Source organism: Caenorhabditis elegans, chromosome X, assembly GCF_000002985.6.
Source record: "Caenorhabditis elegans chromosome X".
NCBI classification, from domain to species: Eukaryota; Metazoa; Nematoda; class Chromadorea; order Rhabditida; family Rhabditidae; genus Caenorhabditis; species Caenorhabditis elegans.
In genome coordinates, this window is record NC_003284.9 from 16453496 (window position 1) to 16475176 (window position 21681).

General features: G+C 36.9%; 2 protein-coding genes and 2 non-coding genes across 4 annotated transcripts; 3 read left to right on the forward strand and 1 right to left on the reverse strand.

The window, feature by feature from the left end:
* Positions 1-3431: 3431 nt before the first annotated feature.
* On the forward strand, positions 3432-17838 carry nas-39 (Zinc metalloproteinase nas-39). The gene is made up of 25 exons (NM_001373610.4): positions 3432-3473; positions 3609-3618; positions 3709-3720; positions 3896-4177; positions 5071-5191; positions 7679-7857; positions 8169-8242; positions 8288-8360; positions 8465-8545; positions 8593-8706; positions 9860-9955; positions 10828-10988; positions 11043-11144; positions 11213-11367; positions 12064-12179; positions 12837-13121; positions 13171-13332; positions 13385-13483; positions 14480-14574; positions 14622-14715; positions 14820-14939; positions 15021-15109; positions 16762-16869; positions 17358-17442; positions 17492-17838. The coding sequence occupies exons 4-25, from the start codon at positions 3964-3966 to the stop codon at positions 17653-17655; spliced, it is 2787 nt and encodes a 928-aa protein (NP_001360030.1). The 5' UTR covers positions 3432-3473; positions 3609-3618; positions 3709-3720; positions 3896-3963; the 3' UTR covers positions 17656-17838.
* Positions 7977-8047, reverse strand: F38E9.10. Its single transcript, NR_072875.2, has one exon. It is a non-coding gene; the product is annotated as an Unclassified non-coding RNA F38E9.10 (non-coding RNA).
* Positions 7982-8054, forward strand: F38E9.t2. Its single transcript has one exon. It is a non-coding gene; the product is annotated as a tRNA-Arg (tRNA).
* Positions 17563-21499, forward strand: F38E9.1 (PLCXc domain-containing protein). Its single transcript, NM_078272.8, has 8 exons — positions 17563-17946; positions 18206-18341; positions 18415-18499; positions 18636-18677; positions 18845-18934; positions 19480-19649; positions 19696-19888; positions 19941-21499. The coding sequence occupies exons 1-8, from the start codon at positions 17877-17879 to the stop codon at positions 20862-20864; spliced, it is 1710 nt and encodes a 569-aa protein (NP_510673.1). The 5' UTR covers positions 17563-17876; the 3' UTR covers positions 20865-21499.
* Positions 21500-21681: the final 182 nt, after the last annotated feature.

The following is a 21681-nucleotide window of genomic DNA, read 5'->3' on the forward strand; positions in this document are numbered from 1 at the left end:
CATACTGGGTGACTTCAATCTGCCAAATCTTATATGGGACAAACTGGATCAACTACCAATAAACATTCACCAGGACCTGTCTGATCTTATGAGCTCTCACAATCTTGCGCAAATTATAAAGAAGCCCACTCGTACCGCCATGTCTGGAAAGCAAAACTTCCTTGACCTCCTGTTCACGGATTCTCCTTCACTGATCTCAAATGTCAGTATCGACTCACCAATAATGCTCTCTGATCACTCCACAATAAGATTCAACTTGGTCCTGAATTATGCGAGAACTGCACGTCGATTAAACAGGCGAACTACTATTCTTCAGTTCCGGAAGTGTAACTTTGAAGCTCTGAACAACCATCTTCTGATCTTCAACTGGGCTCGACAATTTTCCTACTTCTCCCGATGCGAAACGAAACTGATCCATTTCCTAAAAATATTCAACGAGCTGATACGTGAATTCACACCTGCTGCCAAACTGACTAATACAATATCTCCCAACTTCAAGAAGAACTTGCGAAAGAGAGTCAAACAGCGACGGCTCAGGAGTCCACCTTCCGATCAAAAGAAGTATATCAAAGCTCGTCTACGCTCTATCAAGAAGATGCTTGCAAAAGAGGAAAATCGAATTGTTGAGTCTAAAAATCCGAGACAACTGTTATCAATGGTGAAGAAACGAACGTCTACTCCGTCTCATGTGACTTGTCTCGTGGTCAAAGGACAATTATCTACAAACTCAGTGGCTATCGCGGATGAATTTCTCAACTCTTTTGCCAAATCCTTCACACCACCCTCTGATCCGTTCCCAGCCCTGCCTGCCCAAAAGCCCATCGCAATTGATCCGGACTTTACGCCAATAAATATATGCAGGATCATCCAGAAGTTACGACCCAAAATCGGATTCTCGCAGGATAATATCAATTTCTTCGTCATCAAGAAGTGTGTGCACTCGCTCTCTGTACCTCTATCACTCATTTTCTCTGAGTCGTATGCCTCTGGTCAATTTCCGGAAATTTGGAAATCTTCTATCATTGTGCCTGTGCATAAAAAAGGTTGCCGCACGGATGCTAACAATTATCGACCGATCTCTTTGACACACCCACTATCGAGAGTGTTCGAGAAGTTCATAGTTGAGAAGTTAAGAAAGGAATGCAGCTCCAAAATATCTAAATCGCAATTTGGCTTCATGAATTCTCGCTCATGCACCCTTGCCCTGCTCAATGCCTGCTCAAAAATCCTCGACTCCTTGACGATCCGATCAAAGTACGTTGATGCGATATACTTGGACTTCAAAAAAGCCTTCGATAGCGTGCCACACAACCTACTGCTCTGCAAGTTGGAACTATTCGGCCTGGATGTCAAAATGTGCAATTGGTTTCGCTCTTTCCTCAGCAATCGGACCTCATCCATAAAAGTATGCGACCACGTTTCAAAGAACAAACTTGAGGTGCTGTCTGGAGTGCCTCAAGGCTCCGTCTGTGGACCGTTCCTGTTTTTGATATATATCAATGACTTGCTCGGTATGCTCCCTCCTGATGTTCAAATATCAGCATTTGCTGACGACATAAAGATATATGGTGACAACAGCAATTCAATCCAAAAGTCTATCGATATTGTCACGGATTGGTGCAGAAAATGGAGTCTCAACTTGGCAGAAAACAAGTCTGTAGTCGTTCATTATGGAAAAAATAATCCGAAGTTTGTCTACACTGCGAATGGTATCATCATCGCTAAGAAGAAATCAGTGAAGGATCTCGGCATATTCGTTGACGACAAACTAAATTTCCACGGCCACATCACTTATCTCACAAATGCAGCTCTACTCAAATGCCGGCAACTCCTCAAGGCTTTTCGCTCAACTAATGCCAGCCTATACTTCAAGCTGTACAATATTTATGTTCAACCAATACTCGATTATGGATGCGAAATCTATAGTCCCACCTCGGGGGCTCTAATCAAACAACTGGAAAAGCCTCTCCGTTTCTTCACCAGGCGCGTCTTCCAACGCTGCAACATAAAGTATTCTTCATACGAGGATCGTTTGGCCCAAGCCAATTTGAAGTCAGTGCAACATAGGCGGGTCTTGCAGATCCTTCGCACTTACCACAACATCATAACTGGAAACTTCCACTACCCAAATGTGTCATCGTCGGTGAAGAAAGCTGTAACTCCAAGATACCCCTACATGCTCAGATCTGTTGGCGAAACAAACAAAGGATTCCTCAGAGTCAACCTCGCCACCTGGAACCGTCTAGCAAAGCAATTCCCGGAAAAATTAAATCGCTCTATGTTTGCTTCCCGGTTAAATTCTTTCCCCCTTAATATTCTCATTCCCCCAACTTGATCTCTCAAACTAGTAACGGTTTATGGGATCATTTTATCATCCACCAATTCTTCCCTGTGATTATTTGTATACGATCTCCCCTTATATGTTTTGCCTTGAAGACGTGAATGAATGATATATATATATATATGGTGTAGTCAAATTTTTTTAAATGCTTATGTAAACTTAAAATTGTTTGAAAACTCCAAATTTCATGATGAAATTTTTTTGACACTTTTCCAGAAAAAGTTATGGGGGCTTTAAAAATGCCCTAAAAATAGTTAAAATTTTAAATTTGACCGGCTTGTCAACCACAGCAGCTGAAAACTAGTTTTTTTTTAAATTGTCGTTTTTGTAGTTGTGGATATACAAATTCATTATCGTACTTCTTTAACTCGATTAAGGTATTTCAAAGTCGATGGACGAAGAGATTTGGTAAACTTTTGTAATTTTAGTCCATTTTTAGAGTTGCCACAACTTTTTTTTGAGAAGTTTTCAAGAAGTTTCATTGTAAAATTCAATGTTTTCAGATACTTTTGACTCTAATAAAGCAATAAAAAAATTTGACTACATCACCTTTAAACTAACATCCATTATTCTATTATAAAATTCTTATGCAACATTGTGATTATATTTAATTTGTCTTCTTTGTAGGGGTATGGTTCTAAAGCTTTTATAAAAAATACAAAAAAGAATTCCCATTTGAGGAACTTATTTCCAATACTAAAAAAATTATTAAAAATTTAAAATGCTGAAAAATAAGCCCCACTCATTTCTTGGATTAAACCATCTAGTTTAAGTTTTTCAAAATCCAATATTTTTTGGAGATCGTTTTAAATTGATCCCTTAACTTTTTCCACGTTATCTGAAACTGAAATTTCTAAACATTTTCCAATGTTTGTTGCTCCAAAGAATCATCAATAAAATAAGGAACAATTTGATTTCTATTTCCAATTTATTGAAAACTATAAAATCAAACCTCCACGGTCTTGAAGTTTCACACACTTTCATTTATCAGCAGTGATAAGAGAATGCACCTAACAGGCATTCCATTCGTTTTCCCCCAATCTTTTCGATTCCTTATCATTTTTCTTCGATCTTTTTTTCCCGCCAAACAAAGAAACAACAAAAAAAAATGAAAATCCGACTGAAGGTTCCACGCGTTGAAACGTTTTTATTGCAGTGGACGTGTGCCTGTGTGCCCCGAGCTCCTCCTCTTACTCTCCCAAGACACTTCACACATATTGGCGTAGTAACATTTTTGCTCGAAGATCGATCGATGGGACACACAGACACACACCCCAGTGACGTCACAAATGTTACCTGCAAAGTATCATCGAATGTTCAAGATATCTCATGAAACTGGTTGTTCAACAAACATCAATCAAAAAATTAGAAAAAAGGTCACAGCTAGGAAGGATGAATCAGCTGGAGCTGAGCAAGTCGACGCCGGGGGATACTGACAAAAAGTATGGGGCCCTGAGAGGGTGGCCGTGCCGCCGTTTTGCACACCGCCAGCTGACCGACACCGCCTCGGCCATTGCGCCCACTGCGGATGAGTGATCTAAATTGACATATTCACCATTTGACATCACCACCCCGCGATTTTTCACATTTTGCGCGGCGGCGACGGCGGTCTCCGGCTCGACATGCGATTTTCTGCGAACATCGCCATCATCGTAAACATCATTTTTCTATTTATTGTCGTCGAGTTTGTGCTGCCCACGTTTATCCGATCTGGTGACGTCAGGTTCCGAAGATACTACCGGAATAATGGGCGAGTTTCGAGAGCGGCGACGGCAAAAAAAGAAAGGATATGGCCAGAAGGAATCATTCCATTCGTTATAGCATCCAATTTTTCAGGTATGAATTTTAACTTTAACTGTTAAAAATTTGAGAAATTAAATTATTTTCCAAAATTGAGAATTAATTTTTAAAACTAAAAAAAAAAAGCAAAAATATGTAGTTGGAAATTTTTGGTGATTTGTTTTAATTTTGCAAAAAAAATTAAATGGCTTTGACATGATTCTCTTCATTTGTTCTTTAACATTTAAATTGTAATACAATATGTCAATTTTTCGAGCATGTTTTCGTAAAGAAAACTTTACTAACTTTAAATAAATCTGCTGAATCTTCAATATTTTTCTAAACACACTTATAATTTTTCTGGGCAGATTTTTGAATTATTCAGAAATGATGTTACAAAAAATTGCAAAAAAAGGTAAAAAACAAATAAGTTAAGCCGGCAAATGTCTACATTACTAGTTTGCGCGGAAATTTGAGATAATTTCAGTATTGAATGAATTATTTTAAAAAATTTACCCTACCTCAAGCTAACAACTTTCACAATTTACCTGATTCTATAAACTAGGACTTCCATGTGGGTGCCGGTTAGGCGCCTTCGCAGGCCGGTAACACGGCGCGGAACCCCGAAAGTGTCGGCTGCTTCCAAATTCTCACATTTCGCACTACGTTGCGAAAAACAGCGTTGCACAACTACGATGTGCAGCCGTAAATCCTCAATTCACAAACACCGGAGTTCACGCCAAACTGCATAGCGCGGCGAACGGCGAAGGCCTGCCGGCGTGAGGCGCCGCTTTCAAATGGAAGCCTTACCAAATTAAACCACATAAATACTTACTTTAAAAATTCGAAAAGGTAACTTTTTGTGTGAAATTTATTATTAATACAAACAGTTTTACCAATCAAAAAAATGGAGAGTTTATAAAATATCACAATCAAGAAAATTAATTCAGGGGAGCACCAGCACCTTTTTCTACGCGCAATGCGGCATTGGGAGAACTTTACATGTGTCTCGTTCGTCCCACGACAACCACACCACAAACATTATATCACTTTCACTGTTGATAAATGCGGGTGAGTTCTTCCAGTTTTTTTATTCGTGTCAATTTTCCCACGAAAACGTCATAATAGGATTATTGAGTAGTTGGCACACTGAAAAGTTTCTGTTTCAGTTTTGTTTCCCACATTTTGCATACTGAAAATATGCAGTTTTTCTTGTCTTTTTTTCGAGCAGGTGTTCTTATCATGTCGTTTTCACATTTGACACGTCTTCAAATTGACATGTTACACAACATAACAGGTTCAATTCCGGGTCGGGGGCCTAAAGAATTGTGTCTAGAAATTCTGAAAAAAAACTTTATAGTGTGAATATCGGTCTGAGAATTGATATTATATTAGGTCTCCAAATAAGTTCCGGGTAAAAAATCATAACTTTTTTCGTCTTCTATCGATTTTTTTGAAATTGTGGGAATTTATGTTATCAACCATGATCTTTCATTTTAAAATGCTCACAAAATTTTTTGACCACCCGAACTGCCCTAACTCGGAGCCAATTTTTTCAGGCATTTCTCTGATCTCGCTTCTTTGCAGCTTTGAAGTGAGGTTTGTGTGCGGATTTTGCTTTGTTTAGAATAAATTGTAAGAAAACAACAAAAGTTTGGAAAAAAATCCGCCCAAAAAAAATTTTTCTGGTAGATCGCTAAAAAATCTTCAAAAAAATTGTTGTCGAAAATTTTTTATTTTTTATGCAAAAATGATGTAACCAAGTGTAATCTATTTCACCACATACAAAACTTTTCAAATTAGTACGCCACACGTAAATAATAACAGAAAACATAATTTTTTCGCAGAAATTTTGAGTTTTTTGAGTATTTCTCGGGATCCAAATTTCAAACTCAAATGTTTTATATGTGTAAAATTAGTGTACACTTGGCCACATCATTTTTGTACAAAAAAATAAAGAAATTTCGACAAAACTTTTTTTGAAGATTTTTTGACGATTGACAAAAAAAAATTTTTTTTCAAACTTCTGTTGTTTTCTTACAATGTATTTTGAACAAAGCAAAATCCGCACACAAGCCTCAAATCAAAGCTGAAAGAAGCAAGATCGGAAAAATGCCTGAAAAAATCGGTTCTGAGTTAGGGCACTTCGGGTCGTCAAAAAAATTTGTGACTATTGTCAAATGAAAGATCATGTGGTTGATAACATAAATTCCCACAATTTCAAAAAAATCGATAAATGGCGAAAAAAGTTATGATTTTTGACCCGGAACTTATTTGGAGACCTAATAATACATTTTTTGTGGAAAAAATTCAGCCGTTATGATTATAATTGTAGAGGTTTTGAAATTGTCAACGTGTTTCGTGCAATTTCTTCTTAGCTCTTTTACAGCTGCACACTTTGTGCATTTACAGCTGCACACTTTGTGCATTTACAGCTGCACACTTTGTGCATTCAGGAAACTTTCATTTCTGAATTGATATTAAATAACCAAAGTCAATCAGAGCAACTGTTATTTCATATAAAAATAAATGTGTATATAAAATTTGTCTTGGCATTTTTTGTATTTAGTGAGTCATAAGACAACAGCAACAACTTTCCAAAATGGGAAAAGACTCATTTTGCCAATATTTTGAAAAAAATGGAGCAAAATGTTTGGTTTTACTATATTTTTTGGGCAATATATTTATAACTTGATCAGTCTAGATTCCTTAGACTCTTCCGGATTTTTTTAATTTTGTCGGATTGGGTGCTCATACTACACACTTTGTGTTATTATATTTCAACCATGATTTTAGTCATTTGAGTCATCAAGCTTTGAATTTGAACAATTAAATATAAGCATGTGGTACAGAAGTACTATAATTTTCTATTAAAAGTCACACTTTTGAGCTGAAAAAAATCCAAACGCTAAGTTTTGACAGGTTGGAACGTACCCGTTTTGCATTTTATTTTTCTTGCTTTTTTTCATCACAAGAACTTGTCTGGAACATTTGATCTTCAATAATTTCCCCATTCTCGTAGACATTCATTCCGGGGGTGTAGTTCTCACATTATTTGTCCGTGTGTCTAATTGGCATCATCTTCAAACTTTTGGTTGAAAAAAAAAACGACGTAAATGTCTCGCAATGCGAATAAATCAAACCACTCAGCGAACTGCGCAAAAAAAATATGAAAATAATTATTATCAAAAAACTACGATCGCACAAATTTCTCATAATTTATTTTTCATCTACCTGCTGAACTTGACTCCGCCCCCAATCTTGTTGCCGTTGTTATTTTGTTGTGGCTGTCATGTCAAAGGAAGGGGAGGAGTCTAGTCAACAATGTAGATCAAAAATAAATTATGAGAAAATTGTGCGATCGTATTTTTTTGATAATATAAGAAGAGATGAACCTAGGAACCCTTGTTGGTGCAATTTCAGTCTACTGTAGCTTATGACTCTGTTTTTGGTATTTTTTCAGAAAAGAGTTACAAATGACTAGACCTTCTATTGTTTTAAAAATGTAGAACGTATTAAAACATGTCACAAAATAAATTGTTGAATTTTGATTTACAGATGTTGTTCTTATGTGGGTCGGCGTGGAGAAGGCCCTCAGGCAATATCAATAGGCAAAAATTGCGATAAATTCGGCATCGTTGTACACGAACTGGGACATGTTGTTGGTTTCTGGCACGAGCATACTCGACCTGATAGGGATATGTATGTGGATATCTTCTACAAAAGTATACAGACAGGTAAGATATGAATACGGTTAAAGAACAGAATGAATTACTATTTCTGATGTTGGTGGTAACTGCCACCCCCGATTCCCACCATTCACTTCTTCATGTGACTGCACAGTTTTGACCTGCATAACGTGGCCGCGTGGCCTAATGGATAAGGCATCAGACTTCGAATCTGGGGATTGCAGGTTCGATCCCTGCCGTGGTCGTAATTTTTTAAAACCATTTTTAAGTATCGTTACGGTTTACTATTTCAAAGAAGTATACGTTCTAAAAATTTGGCGCTTATTTTAATTTGACTAAATAATTATTTTCAATTCCAGGTCAGGACTATAATTTCGAGAAGTCCAAACCGGAAGAAGTTGATTCACTTGGGGAGCCATATGATTTCTCATCGGTGAGCATTTTGCCTCAAACTTCAAGAACATAAAAAATATTTCAGATTATGCATTACGCTAGAGACACATTTTCAAGGGGAGCTTTCTATGATACAATTTTGCCGAAACCAAATTCAGGTGCAGTTTTTTGAATTTTGGGAGATAAAACATAATTTTTTAAAATTGAATCAAAATTTCTAACTTCCCACATTCATGTTTCGTCATCTAACTACCTTTTTTAGGATTCCGTTTGGAAATTGGGCAACGTGTCCAGTTGAGTGAAGGAGATATCCGACAAACGAAAAAGCTCTATAAATGCGCAGGTTTCCTGAACACATCAATTTTCCAACGAGATGAGTTTTATTTTCAGAATGCGGCGGCACTTTGATGCAAGAGTCCGGAAATTTGGCGATTCAACACGCGGGCGTATGCACATGGCATATTATTTCCCCGCAAGGCCATACAATTTTTCTAAACATCACAGGTTAGCTTTATGTGGTTTGACTTTAAACTCGAACAATAATTGTTTCCTTCAAAAAGTTGATTGAAAATTATCAAAATCTATCAAAATAGTATTCCGACATAAGCTGCGGAGATTATTATTGATTTTTTTGCATTTGGTCAGCACTATTTTATCAAATTTCAATAGTTTTCAATATCTAGAAACTTGGAGGTAATTTCTTGCTATAGCAGGCCCAAAAATAATTTTCCCGTCTACACAGCTTGGGTCAAACTTATATAAACATTTGGGTAAATTATTTTTAGGTCACTACGGATTTCAGCCCTAGTTTTAAACTTTTTGATGTCATTTTCAACGTGCGTAGGGCCTAGCTTTGAAAGGGCCAATCAGAAAAATCAATAATTGGCACCGCCTTTATCATGGACCTCGTTTTTTTTTTGTAATGTTTATTCTTAATTCATCTTGAAAAAATAATAATTTCTTCAAATGTTTGCACCTTCTACCACCAAACCACAAAAACCAAACACCATTATATTTTTTCAAACTTGCAAAAACAACAAATCTTCCAACTCAAAATTTTTCTGCAAAGAATCATAGCGAGAAATCTATAATAGCTCGAGAACCTATAAATCATGATCAAGTAAAAAGAGGAAAGAGGTTTTCGCGTGGGATGGTTAGGATAAGATTAACTTTTTGCTTGATTCTCTACCCCTCCCATTGTCTCCGGTCTCCGCCGCCGGAGTTGCTCCCCCCATCTCCGAAATTCCGTTCAAAATGTGAAAAATGTCTGCCCGCGGTGTTCTGCACCGACTGTGTGCACACCAGCAACCAACCTAATAACTTGCCCACTAGCACATAAACCTCAAATGCGAGATGATGAGAGTCGCCTGAGAGTTGATCCTAACGTTTTTATCTGTGTTCACTTTCTTGTCTAGAAGTGCAAGTTGAAATAGGAATTTTTATTTGAATATAAATTTGGATTTGAAATTTTTTAAATATGTTTTAAATAATTTTTTTTTTGATTAAAATTTTTGAAACATAGTTCTTTCAATATTTTGACTTGAAATACAAAAAGAAATAGTTTTTGAAAAAAAAACATTTTGGTTGTAGTCGTATTCTCGATAATTACTAAATTTTTTTCAGACAAGTTGCATCGCCAGTAATTCCATATTTTCAGGGTCAACACTCTCACCTCCCTCGTCGTTATGTGGAAAGGAAGAAGACAACGTCATCACCGTGCGGGATGGTGTATCGATCTCATCTCCTGTATTAGGTTAGTGCGCGGCAAAAATAGCTTTGAAAAACTAAGTATGGCTAATTATTTTTTAATTTTTTTCTACTTCAGTTTATCGAGTTTTCGTTTTTTTTTTCTTTAATGGAGTAGAAAAATGATTGGTAAAACAAGATTTAGTGGTTTTCCGTGGAGAAAAAAAAATAAAAATTGATATGCTATAAGAAATTTCAAAAACCATGCAGGTGGCCTAAAATTAATTATTATGATTATATTTCTTACGGATGAAAAGCTTGAAGATTTAACGGAAATTTTCAAGCCAAATATCTTGAAAAAAAATCAAACTTATTTACACTGGTAAATTTTTATTTTATTATAGGATCAAAACTTGCTACTTATGTAGGTGGAAATATCCCAACAATAAATTTTTCTTCTGTTTAAAATGTTATTTTAGTCAGAACGTAAAGTTTAGCCTGCATTTTCAAGCTTAGTAAAAAACAAATTTTTAAGCTGAACATTGTAAAATGGTTACGGTAGTAATTTTTAAACTTAACAAATTTTAGGGTGCGGCTTCTATGTACCCAAAATTGGTACTTGTGTAGTATACCTGGCCCAAAACTACTGACCGCAAATAAATTTCAAGTTTCGAGTAAACTATCATTTTAAATAGAAATTAATAGAAAACTTACAGGAAAACATTTTTGATATACTACACAAATTCGTTTTTTCATTTTGAAATTTTGGGTAACTTTTGGTCAAATAATGCCAAATTCACACTAACACTACTTCAGCTTTTTCAAAATATAACGTTTTTGAATGCAAAATCTAAAAAAAAAGACTTTTTTTTTTGCCTATTATTATTTGAAAATACATTTATATTTTGTAAATTCCAGTTTTATTTTTGGCTATTTAAGATAGAATATGCGGTGGAGACTCGTTGTTCCGAACCATTGCATCATCTGGCAATCGAATGCTCATCCAAGTGAGGTCGTCTACTCCAGCAGCTTCCCTACCATTTGCCACTTACTATGCAATTTGTGGCGGACCAATTTATGCCAATGAAGGGGTTATTCATGTGAGCAATTTTTTCGATTGACAGGGAAAGTTCAAATAGTTTTTTATGCTGCAGAGCCCGAAGTATCCGGAGTCCTACCCACCAAACAGCGACTGTCAGTGGACAATTCATGTGGATGAGAATAGCCAAGTAGCCATTGAATTTGTATATTTTCACGTAAGTGTTGAGGACTTCCTCAAATGTGATTGTGAACAATAATCTTAAAAATATCTTGAAAATTTCAGTTGGAGCAACACAAAGAATGTATATATGACCGGTTGATCTTAACCGAAGGAATATCGAAAAATTCGAAAAAAGACGGCAAGGAAATGAGTGAAACATTTTGCGGTCTTATTGAAAAGAAAACCATTGTGAGCAAGACTAATCAAATTTCATTGAGGTAAGTGTAATATTTTGGCCCAAATTTTTTTTCAAATTTTTATGTTTTTTTTTACAAACTTTGGTAGGGAATTTACAAAAGCTGGATAGAACTATGATGCTGATAGAACCAAGTTTTATCTAAGTTTACATATATCAAACTTTGGCAACAAGTTGGGGCTAAATACCAAAAAGTTACAATTTCCAACTTTCCAATGATGGATGAAGATAGATCGTACAATAGATAAACATTTCCGATAACTTAATTGCTGCGAAATTTTAAACTTATAGTGGCATGACGGTTATGTTCACCCACCTATTTCAAAGTTGTTGGTTTTCAATGTGTTTAAAGTTCTTTGAAAGATATAAGATGGGTATACTTTATACCTTCACATACCTTTATTTGGATGTTACTTATTTTTTAACAAAAAATTATTTAAAATACAACCAAGTCTGCAGAGTTGAAAAAAGAGTTTCTTGCATAATTTATTGATTTCCTGTAAAGTTTTGCCCAATTATTATGTCGTTCTGATATAATATAATTTTCTATACGATTTCGCTTAATTTATGTTTCTTCAAGTTGCAAATGTAGACATATTCTAGAAAATGGAGTAAGCTGGTAGGCTTTTTTCAAACCAAACAATGCAATTTGAGCCATATTGCTCCTAATTGGATCCTTAATCTTATCCCTCCTTTTTAAGATTTGCCATTTTTGCAGATTCTTCTCTGACAACTCTGTTCAAAAAACAGGCTTTGAATTACGCTTCACGAAAGAGCTGAACGAGTGCGCCACGGACAAGAACATCTGCCATCATTATTGTGTGAACACTGTTGGTGAGTCGCCGGGGGTCATTTATCTTTTTCGAAGCGAATCGGATCGAAAAAAATAGGGGAACTGATTTTCCAACAGCTGTTTCATTGGTGGAAGGATTTCATAGTGTACGTGTACCATAAGGCATCTGCTGTTTCTGACATGTTTTTTGTCCAGAGTTGCAGGGGTTTTTTGCTGTTTTTTTCTGGAAGTTTTTTCCAAATCTGCAGAAATTTATTTCCGTTTGCAAACAAAAATTTGAAATGCGCATGTGTCCTAGGAGATTCTCAGAACTTGAAAATGTAAATTGAAAAAAAAAAGAAAACCGTTAATCTTATTCAAAATTAGACATCTCAAGCTTCGTTGGAGAACTGCAGGGCTTAATCTTATCAGACAGTTAGTGTTAGTGCTCAACGCGATTTAGGACAGGATTGATGCGCGCATCAGGAAAACAAAAAACATTTGTTAATTGCGCAGCCGACATCAATAGAGGTTCGAGGCAACCCACTGGCGCCTTAGAACATGCGTTCAAAGTTTTTATTTTCAGAACATGTGGGCTAGTGGTACAGTTGGGTATTTGAGTTGAATTTCTGTAGCAGCCAGTCGGAGAAAACGCTAAAAATATTTTTTTGCGTTTTACAATATAGGGTTTTAAAAGTTTCTCAAAATTTTACATTCAGGAGGATTCAAGTGTGCTTGCCGAGTTGGGTACAGCCTATCCAGCAATGGATTTTCTTGCGATAGTACCTGTGGAGGATACCTAAAAGCGTCAAACGGCTCCATTTCATCTCCGAACTTTCCGGAAATGTATCCGAACTCTAAAACTTGTATTTGGGAAATTGAAGCTCCGGATGGTTATCATATTTTCTTGAACTTCACCAAATTCAACGTGGAAGGCATGAAAACTGAATGTGCATACGACTACGTAAAGATTGGAGACAGTGAGAAGCTATGCGGAGAGTACCGTAAGAAATTTCAATTTAGGTTTTTCAAGTTACGCTCAAAAAAATTCAGATGAAGCATTGCTCTTTACCACACCTCGCAACAGGGTTCGCATCGAGTTCAGCTCAGATTCATCCGTTGAGCGTGATGGATTTTTTGCGAATTTCATAGCGGACTTTGATGAATGTCAGAACGATAACGCTGGATGTGAACATACTTGCCAGAATCGACTTGGTAAATGATTAATTGATTTTTTGGATTCTCGATTATTGATGGGAGTTTGCAGGGTCATACGTATGCACATGCAATCCGGGGTACATCTTGGCCGAAGACAAACACAATTGTAAAGAAGGGAGCTGTTTCTTTGAGGTTAATGCACCAGCAGGTAATTGTTAAATGATTTACCATGAAAAATGTATTTCAAAAATGTATACATCATTAGTTAAGGACGTTTATGCACAGATAGCAAAAATTCGACATTTTGTCTGAATATCATGTTCCGACATGCACCGGGTTTCTGACCATAATTATCACTTACAACTTTGATTTTCGGATTTTCTCCAAATATTTCCCCCAATGCGATTATGTCTAAATCTTTAGAGGTGAAGTAGCGCCAGTGGGAAAGTTGTTAAAAACCACTCCTTTGGTCTCAAAATGACAAAATATCATGATAAAACTTTTCAAAAAAGTTTTGAAAATTTTTTATTTACTGTCAAAAAGTGGCAATTACTCAGTTTTTGCCACTTATAATTTTGGAAGTCGACCAAAAACAAATTTGTTTTTCTACATTTTTTATTTTTTAATTTTGTTTTAATTATTTGTATTAAAACATTGTAGGGGTCGAAGCATGCGACATTTCTTTAAATTTCCTCAAAAGCTCGTATTTTTCAAAATTTTGACAATTTGCTAAAACTTTGACCGGAAATATGAAAAATCTTAATTTTTTTGGAGTGTTTTATTATGATATTTGATTGTTTTGAATCATTATAAGTGCATTTAGACAAAATCCCCACTGGCGCTACTCCACCTTTAATAGTTAAAAAAAATTTGCCGCCATCGAAATAAAGAAGAAAAATTTAGAACAAGATACCAAATTAAATTTTCTATCTTCAAGTCATACAGTGAAACAATACAGTTTTCTTCGAGTCACCATGCCAACGAAATAATCTATGAGTCAATTCGTCGTTTTAATTCCAAAACATGTGAAAATTTTTACCGCCCATTCGAATTGAGGTATTTAAGAGTTGGGGGAAAATTTTTTAGCATAAAATTTTTATTTTAAAAGTCTTCAACTTTCACTAAGCAGGCCAAAATTTATTACCAAACTCAAAAAAATATTTCAATCTTTTCCTGAAAAATGTCTAGACATTCCGATTTTCAGGTGATATCAATTCTCCAAACTACCCGAATGACTATCCAAAAGGTCAGAACTGCTCTTGGCATTTTGTCACCACTCCAGGTCATCGTCTGATGCTGGTATGTAATACAACCATGATTTTCCAATTTCACTTTCCAAATTTCAGACATTTTCTAGTTTTCAAGTTGAAGAACATGCTCAATGCAAATACGATGCTGTGTCCGTATATGACGGCGGAGATGGATCAGCACAGCTAGCCGGTTGGTCTTTTTCTGTAATTTTTGCCACTTTTTTGCAGAAAAAATTATTTTAAAAACTTGAACCCGCCCTCTCACTTTCCCATCTAAGCAATCATGTTTCACAGGCGTGTTCTGCGGCCTGGCTCCACCCCCACTCCTTCTATCGTCCTCCAACGAGCTCTATCTCACTTTTTCGTCGGACGCGTCGGTCTCTAGACGAGGCTTTCAGGCTCATTACACTTCTTGTGAGTTCTTGTCTGATGCGTTTTGTTGTGATTCTTTTAGTGAACATAAAACAAAGTGATGCTATGAGCTAATAATTGTAGTATGCGGAGGTCGTCTAACAGCTGAATCAACGCCTGGGCACATCTACTCGCATGCGACGTTCAGTGATAGCAAATACGGGAAAAATCAAGTAAGTTCTAGAGGAATTTTTGATAAGAATTTAGCGATATCACGTGGTGTCAGAGTGTCTCATTTCGGCTTGATCTACATAGATCTACAAAAAATGCGGAAGAGGAGACGCAGTTTTCTCCACTGATTTCGCATGGTTAAGAGCGTGCTCACGACACACCTTTTTTGGCGAAAATGCTCCCACATTTTTTGTAGATCAACCCATAATGGGACAGCCAGGCACCATGTGCAACATCTGAAATGCAGACTATTTCTCTATAAACCAGCAAATATGTATGGTAAAGCAGCTGCTAGATTTTAGGCTAGATTTTGAATAATTTTCTAAAACACGTGGTGAGTCCTCAATTGCAATGTTTAACAATAACAGCTGAACTTACAAGAGTAGCTACAAAATCGAATGAGTATAATTCGCCGATGTGTGTGTGTGAAAGAAGTGCGAGAGGTAGTTATTTGAAGCGGCCGACACGTGCGGGGTTCCGCAGCTTAGCATGAAATGATTAGCTTGGTGTGTGGGCAACGTAGTGCAAAGAGGTAGTTGTTTGGAAGCGGCCGAAACGTTCGGAGGTCCGCGCCTTACTATTCATGCGGCGTGGGTGACGCCGTGAGGCCAGCACGGCGACCTCATGGGAGCCCTACTTTATATATTGTAAATGATTTTGCGGTCTATGCGAAGATGACAAGTTGGACAATTTTTCGAATTTAGCTCCTACTTTTGAAAATTTGGTTCCCCATTAAACACTCGTAAACAGTTTTTTCACATCTTTCCAATACTGGAATTTAAGTCTGCATTCGGCAAACGAAACGGGGAAAATTTGACTTGAAGGTTTGGCTTCTTCTGTCTTCGGTCAGGTGGGATGGGGTGAAAAATCATAACATTTCATGTTTTTATTTGATATTTCATTTTTTCCAATATAAACATAGGATATTTGCATATAAAAACTGATTCAAAATCATGCGCCGAGCATTCGAAAATCATCTGTTTCACCTTGCTCTTTTGCAGAGAGAACGAGAAAAAAATCTTCTTTCAAATCCTGTTACATTTTTGTATTAGACGGAGGGCCCTCTAAGAATGCGTTCGCCGTATTCAAAAAAACCAGGGTTTCTCATTATTCAAATAAGGAAAATCTCATTTTTTCACCCTTTCCCGCTTGATCCGCTTTCACTTCATTTTTCAATTTCCTACTGTAGTCTCCGTTTTTTGAATATCACTTTTTGAGTATGACGTGTGGCTAGGGGGCTCATCTAGCATTTTTTTGACGATGCTTGAATTCAGGTTCACAGCTTAACTCAGATATAGCTTCTCAGATTGTGAGAGTTTATGTGCCCGAGGCGGCGCTTGAAATAATGCACGAATGTGCGAGTATTAGGCAACCGGAAAGTTTGCCGCGCAAAAGCTCGGCGACAGAGCCCACCCGCCCTCTGGGAGCCGAGACAAAGAACATTTTGAGGACTACGGTATCTCTCCTGTTTCTACTAGATATATTTCTTTGACGTAGGTGACTCTTGCTTTATTTTTGGATGTGTATAAAACCATGGAAATCTAATTCAAGCATCACTTTTACGACCTGCAAATCTTGCAAGAGGGAAAAACATTTCATGTTTTGACGTTTTCCTTTTTTTTCAATTCATTCTGCTAGAGCAATAAATTTTCAGGACTGCTCATGGATTGTCAGAGCAAAATCGCCGGGACGTGGCGTGCGGATTCAGTTCTCAACTTTCAACATTGAATCTGAGGAGGGATGTCAGTATGACTATATTGAGGTGAGTTACGCGAAAAAAAAGTGAGACCGTTTCGCGTGGTCCGACGTCTGCCTGGTTTTGCCTCCGCACTATCAAAAAATACTCTTGTATAATATTTAACTAAATATTAAAAAGATAACCCGGCATTTGTCGGTCCATACGTATCAGTAACCCATTCAATTTTAAGCGCAAGTCATTTAACGCTAAGAAAGTAACATTTAAAATGACTACTCTCACAATTGACCCCCCCCTGCGAATCTCAGAACGAATTTCAGAAAGTATGACTAATTCACATGATTTTATTTCCAATCTCTCGCATTCTATAATATATTTTCCTGCAGTTTTCGATCATAAAAATTACAGTAGATTTCAAACACTCCCACTCTCTAAGAATGCAGGTGATTTTTTTTTTCAGTGCCTCGAATGCATATGTATATAATTTTTCCAACTTACTAGGGAAACATAGAGCAACAAAGCGCGTTTGTTCTGTTGATTCATACTTTTCCTAGATTTACGATGGACCTGAAGCTACATTGGAGCGCCTTGTTGGCAGGTTTTGTGGTGATACTAGTCCGGAAGTTATAACTAGCACAGGTATGAATTTGTTATTTTAATGAGTTTTTTATAAACCAACTTGTTTCAGGTCCTGAGCTCCTGCTTATCATGCATACGGACAATGCTGAGGAAGAAAAAGGTTTTGTTGCGGAGTATCGAGAAGCTCCGAGATCAAGCTCGACGAAACGAACTTTTGTCTCAAAGACACGTCACAGCCCATTAGAAGAGCCAATACATGATCGGAATGAATGACGTTGCAACACTTTTATTTTTCATTATACATTTTCCCCCCGCCTTCACTTCTATTTTTCTTTCCGTTCTTTTTTGGTATTTGTTGTCTCATTTATTCGGTTTTTGCCGTCCGCCTCCTCATCGTTTGCCTCGTGCTCAATTCTCAATTTTCAAGATTCTTCGAAATCCTAAATGAATGTGTTTTAGGTAACACCACCAGCCACCCACCAAACAATTAAGCCATGTCGGATTGGATGGGAAGATTGCCATCGTCGATCAGAGAGAAGCCATTGTGCAGCATTTGCATTCCAGGTAAGAAAATTCAATCTACATGTAATTTCTGTAATTTCTAAATTTTCATTCATCAACAAATTTTACTTTATAACTTATCGTGTATTTTTATTTAAACTCCATTTTTTTTTTAAATTTTCAACGATCTGATTTGATACTGTCCGTTTTTCCACAATTTGAAATGGAAAGTGTTTTTATTTTTATAAATATCAACTTTGAGCCCTTAATTGATATTTGCATCAAACAAATTTCGAACGCCAAATCGGAATCCGTTTTTCAGGATCCCATGACAGCGGAGCTTATTGGTTCAATCTACGTATGGGCTATGCTCACGATCAGTCATTTCTCCGATATGTACGCAATTTCCGGTGTAACTTTGTGAAACGGATTGTTGAACGATGGGGCTTGACACAATCGTTAGTGACATTTTTTGTTGTGCATAAAATTTTATATTGTGCTCAGAAAGCAAAAACCCTCAATATTTTATAGGCTACCAATCGACGAGCAGCTGCAAATTGGTGTCCGGTTCTTCGATATTCGACTTGAGCTGGCGTTGGACATCAATGCATCTGCGGTAATTATTAGACTAGTGTAGAAGTGTTGATGTTGAAACAGCGTCACTCCCTTGCATCAGTTTCATTTTTTTTAATATTGATCATTATTGTACCCAGATTATCAGTTAGCTATCAACAGTTTTATTTGCTTTGCAGCGGCAGAATCTGGCGCAGGATCCGGACGATTCTTCAAGAAAGGTAGACCATCTAACACCAAACACCATTTAACACAACCCCACTTCACACAATTATATATTGTTTTGTGCTTCGTTTTCGGCATCTGCAACTATCAAGAAAGCTTTCCTCCATGTTCATTTAATTTAACTGACGAATAACTACATTAAAATGAGCTACAGTTGTTTCAGAGTTGCTTCATTGTTCATGGACTCTACTCGATCGACTGTCTCAAACTAGCGCATCAGATGGTGGATTTCCTAGTGGCTCACAAAGAAGAGGTGAACAATTTCAGAATTGAAAAGCGTGTAAAAAAAGCGCGTAACACGCACTTTTAATCGGAGCACCTAAAATTTTTTTTTATTTTGAATCAATGAATTAATGTAAGGCCGTTTCGCAACATTGCATTGTCGCAGAAAAGGCGGAAACTTTAGTTTGGTTTTTAGAGTAATTTAAGGTCCTTGAAATTTGTGAAAAATTAACTGAAAAACTTTCAGATTGACTTGCCGTTCAATTATTTATAGGGACCAAGTTAGATATAGTGGGAATGATTTCCTTTATGCGGTCAGGTTCAGACCATTGTATTAGAGATTTAAGCGTTCATAGATAAGCCTAAAGCTTATTTTGAATCTCATTTTCTTAGGATTCTCAGTCTCTCGATAATATGCTTAATCTTTTAGGCTCTTTACTTTAGGTTTCTGATATCAGACCAAACCTTGTAGGTTTAAACGTGGGCGAGCAAAAAGTGCTGTTATCATCCACGAAACAAATTCTTACAATCGGTGACAGTTGCTTTCCCTTACAACCCAAAATTTCCAATTTTCAGGTTCTGATTCTCAATGTCAGTCACATCTATCGTATGACCGAATACGACTTCCGACGATTCTTCCTCCATCCCTTCTCAAGCATCGCCGAGCGATGTGGTATTTCTCTGTGCCCGACTGACGTCGATCTCCGTATTGTAACGCTCGACGAGCTTATTGAAAAAGAGTTTCGGTAAGTGAAAAGTTTGCGGTTGTATCTCCATACAAGTGCATTGCAGAATAATAGTCGTGGGACCGTCAGATCAAGACATGGATGGATGCTGTTTCCGATCTGCTGCGCTACAAAATAAATGGCCACGGAAAAATAACACATCCGATCTACTTGTCTATCTTCAAGCTCAGATACATGCTCCAGTGACTCCAGGGCTCCGTGTGTTGCAAGGTGTTATTACACCAGAATTGTCTGATATTGTATGTTCACATTTTTTTGGGGAAAACAAGTTTAAAAAAGTTTTTATTTCAGTTCCGAAATCTACGGAGTTCATTGAAAAAAACGTTTTCCTTACCAATGCGAGGATTGCTGAAAGAGTGGCTTCAGCGGCTGGACGATGAGGAAATCGGAAATTTGAACATTCTGATCTCCGACCAGGTTGATACCGAATTCTGCCGCTTGGTGTATTATCTGAACATTAATGAGTATCCAGAACATAAACTGGACAGTTATTCTGTGAATCCATACCTGGAAAATAAACCTAGAGCTCTCAAGACCAAAAACTGGGATGCTGAAATCACTTACCCGACCCCGCCAGAATCCGACAAGAAAGAAAGGAGTGTGTTGAACGAGCCCCTGGAAGATGGAGAAAACGAGCCGGAATTTTTAATTGAAGAAATTTTTGACGAATTCGAAGTTCCCGTTTCTTCAATTCCCCCGAAGAAACCAATCCGTACAAGCGTCATGGTTCAACAAGTGGAAATGGTTTTAGACGAAAGTACATCTTCCGAAGACACCTCTTTAATTCTCCCAAGATCCCCAATTCCGCCACCAAAACCCAAAAGATTTTCGCAACGAATTCCTCTGGTGATGGAGGTTCAGCAGATTCCAGATGATGATTTTCCATACTCAGATGCACCTTGCGTCCCATTCTCCAGAAGCAGTGACACTCCCGTTCGGATTGCTCTACCAGTTACTGAGGAAGAGCTACGATTGGCTGCTCTTGGGGAATATCCTCGTTATGGATCGCAGAGATCACAGAGATCACAGCTTTCCCCAAGGATTGAAGAGAAGAAAGACGATAATTTGAATGGAGTTGAGGAGAAGGACGGGTCTGATGATGATGAAGCTCCGCTCATATCTCATGAAGTTGAAAGTATGGTTGAAGACTTGATTATCAATTCAACAATTGATGCGATGGATAATCTAGCTGATCGATTCAAAAGTCATGAATAGAATTTAAATACCACGTAGTTGATTTTTAATCATTCAATTATGTATCTAACTTCAAGTGTCCAACATTTTTCCAAATTATTTTTGCACAACCTTTGAAATCATCATTAATCATATAACAAACCCAAACTCTCATTTCCTTGTGATAATTATTTGTAACATTCCAAAAGTCTTCCCCGCTTTTTTGGCTTTTGCCGTGTACCATTTTAACACATTTTATTATCCACATAGCTATTTTCTTGCTTCCTTCTATTCACGTCAATGATGTGCTTGTACTGCCACAGGAGATACTTCATTCCAAACTTTTCTAAAACATAATTTTCCATTTCTTTTTTCTTTTAAAAAATTCTACACATTCCGAAAATTTCTTCAAAAGTTATTCAAGTTTTTTACCTGCTTTTTCTTTCATATTAGAGTAACATTCAATGGTTGAGTAGTGTTAGCTTGGTGCATCGACGATTTGATTTTTATGGTTGTATTGATTCAATTTATTATAACTCCCCGGGCCCCCAGCTTTGAAGGTAGTCTACGTAGTTTCACTTTATGTATAAAACGATGAATTCTAAATTTCCCAATTATATTATGCAGTGCAATTGTTCTTGATGTTGTACAAAATGTGACCAAATAAATTTACTTTTTATATTGGAATTGTAAAAAGAGCAGAAAACCAAAAAAGGTAATTTAAGCAGACAGTCCAAAAAAAAATAGCGAAAAAATTACAAAAACGACAATTATTTAGGAACAGTCCTGGTTTATACATTTGTACCAACAAATCAAGTGTTTTTGTGTACTCACACTCATTTATTTGAGAAAAGTGATG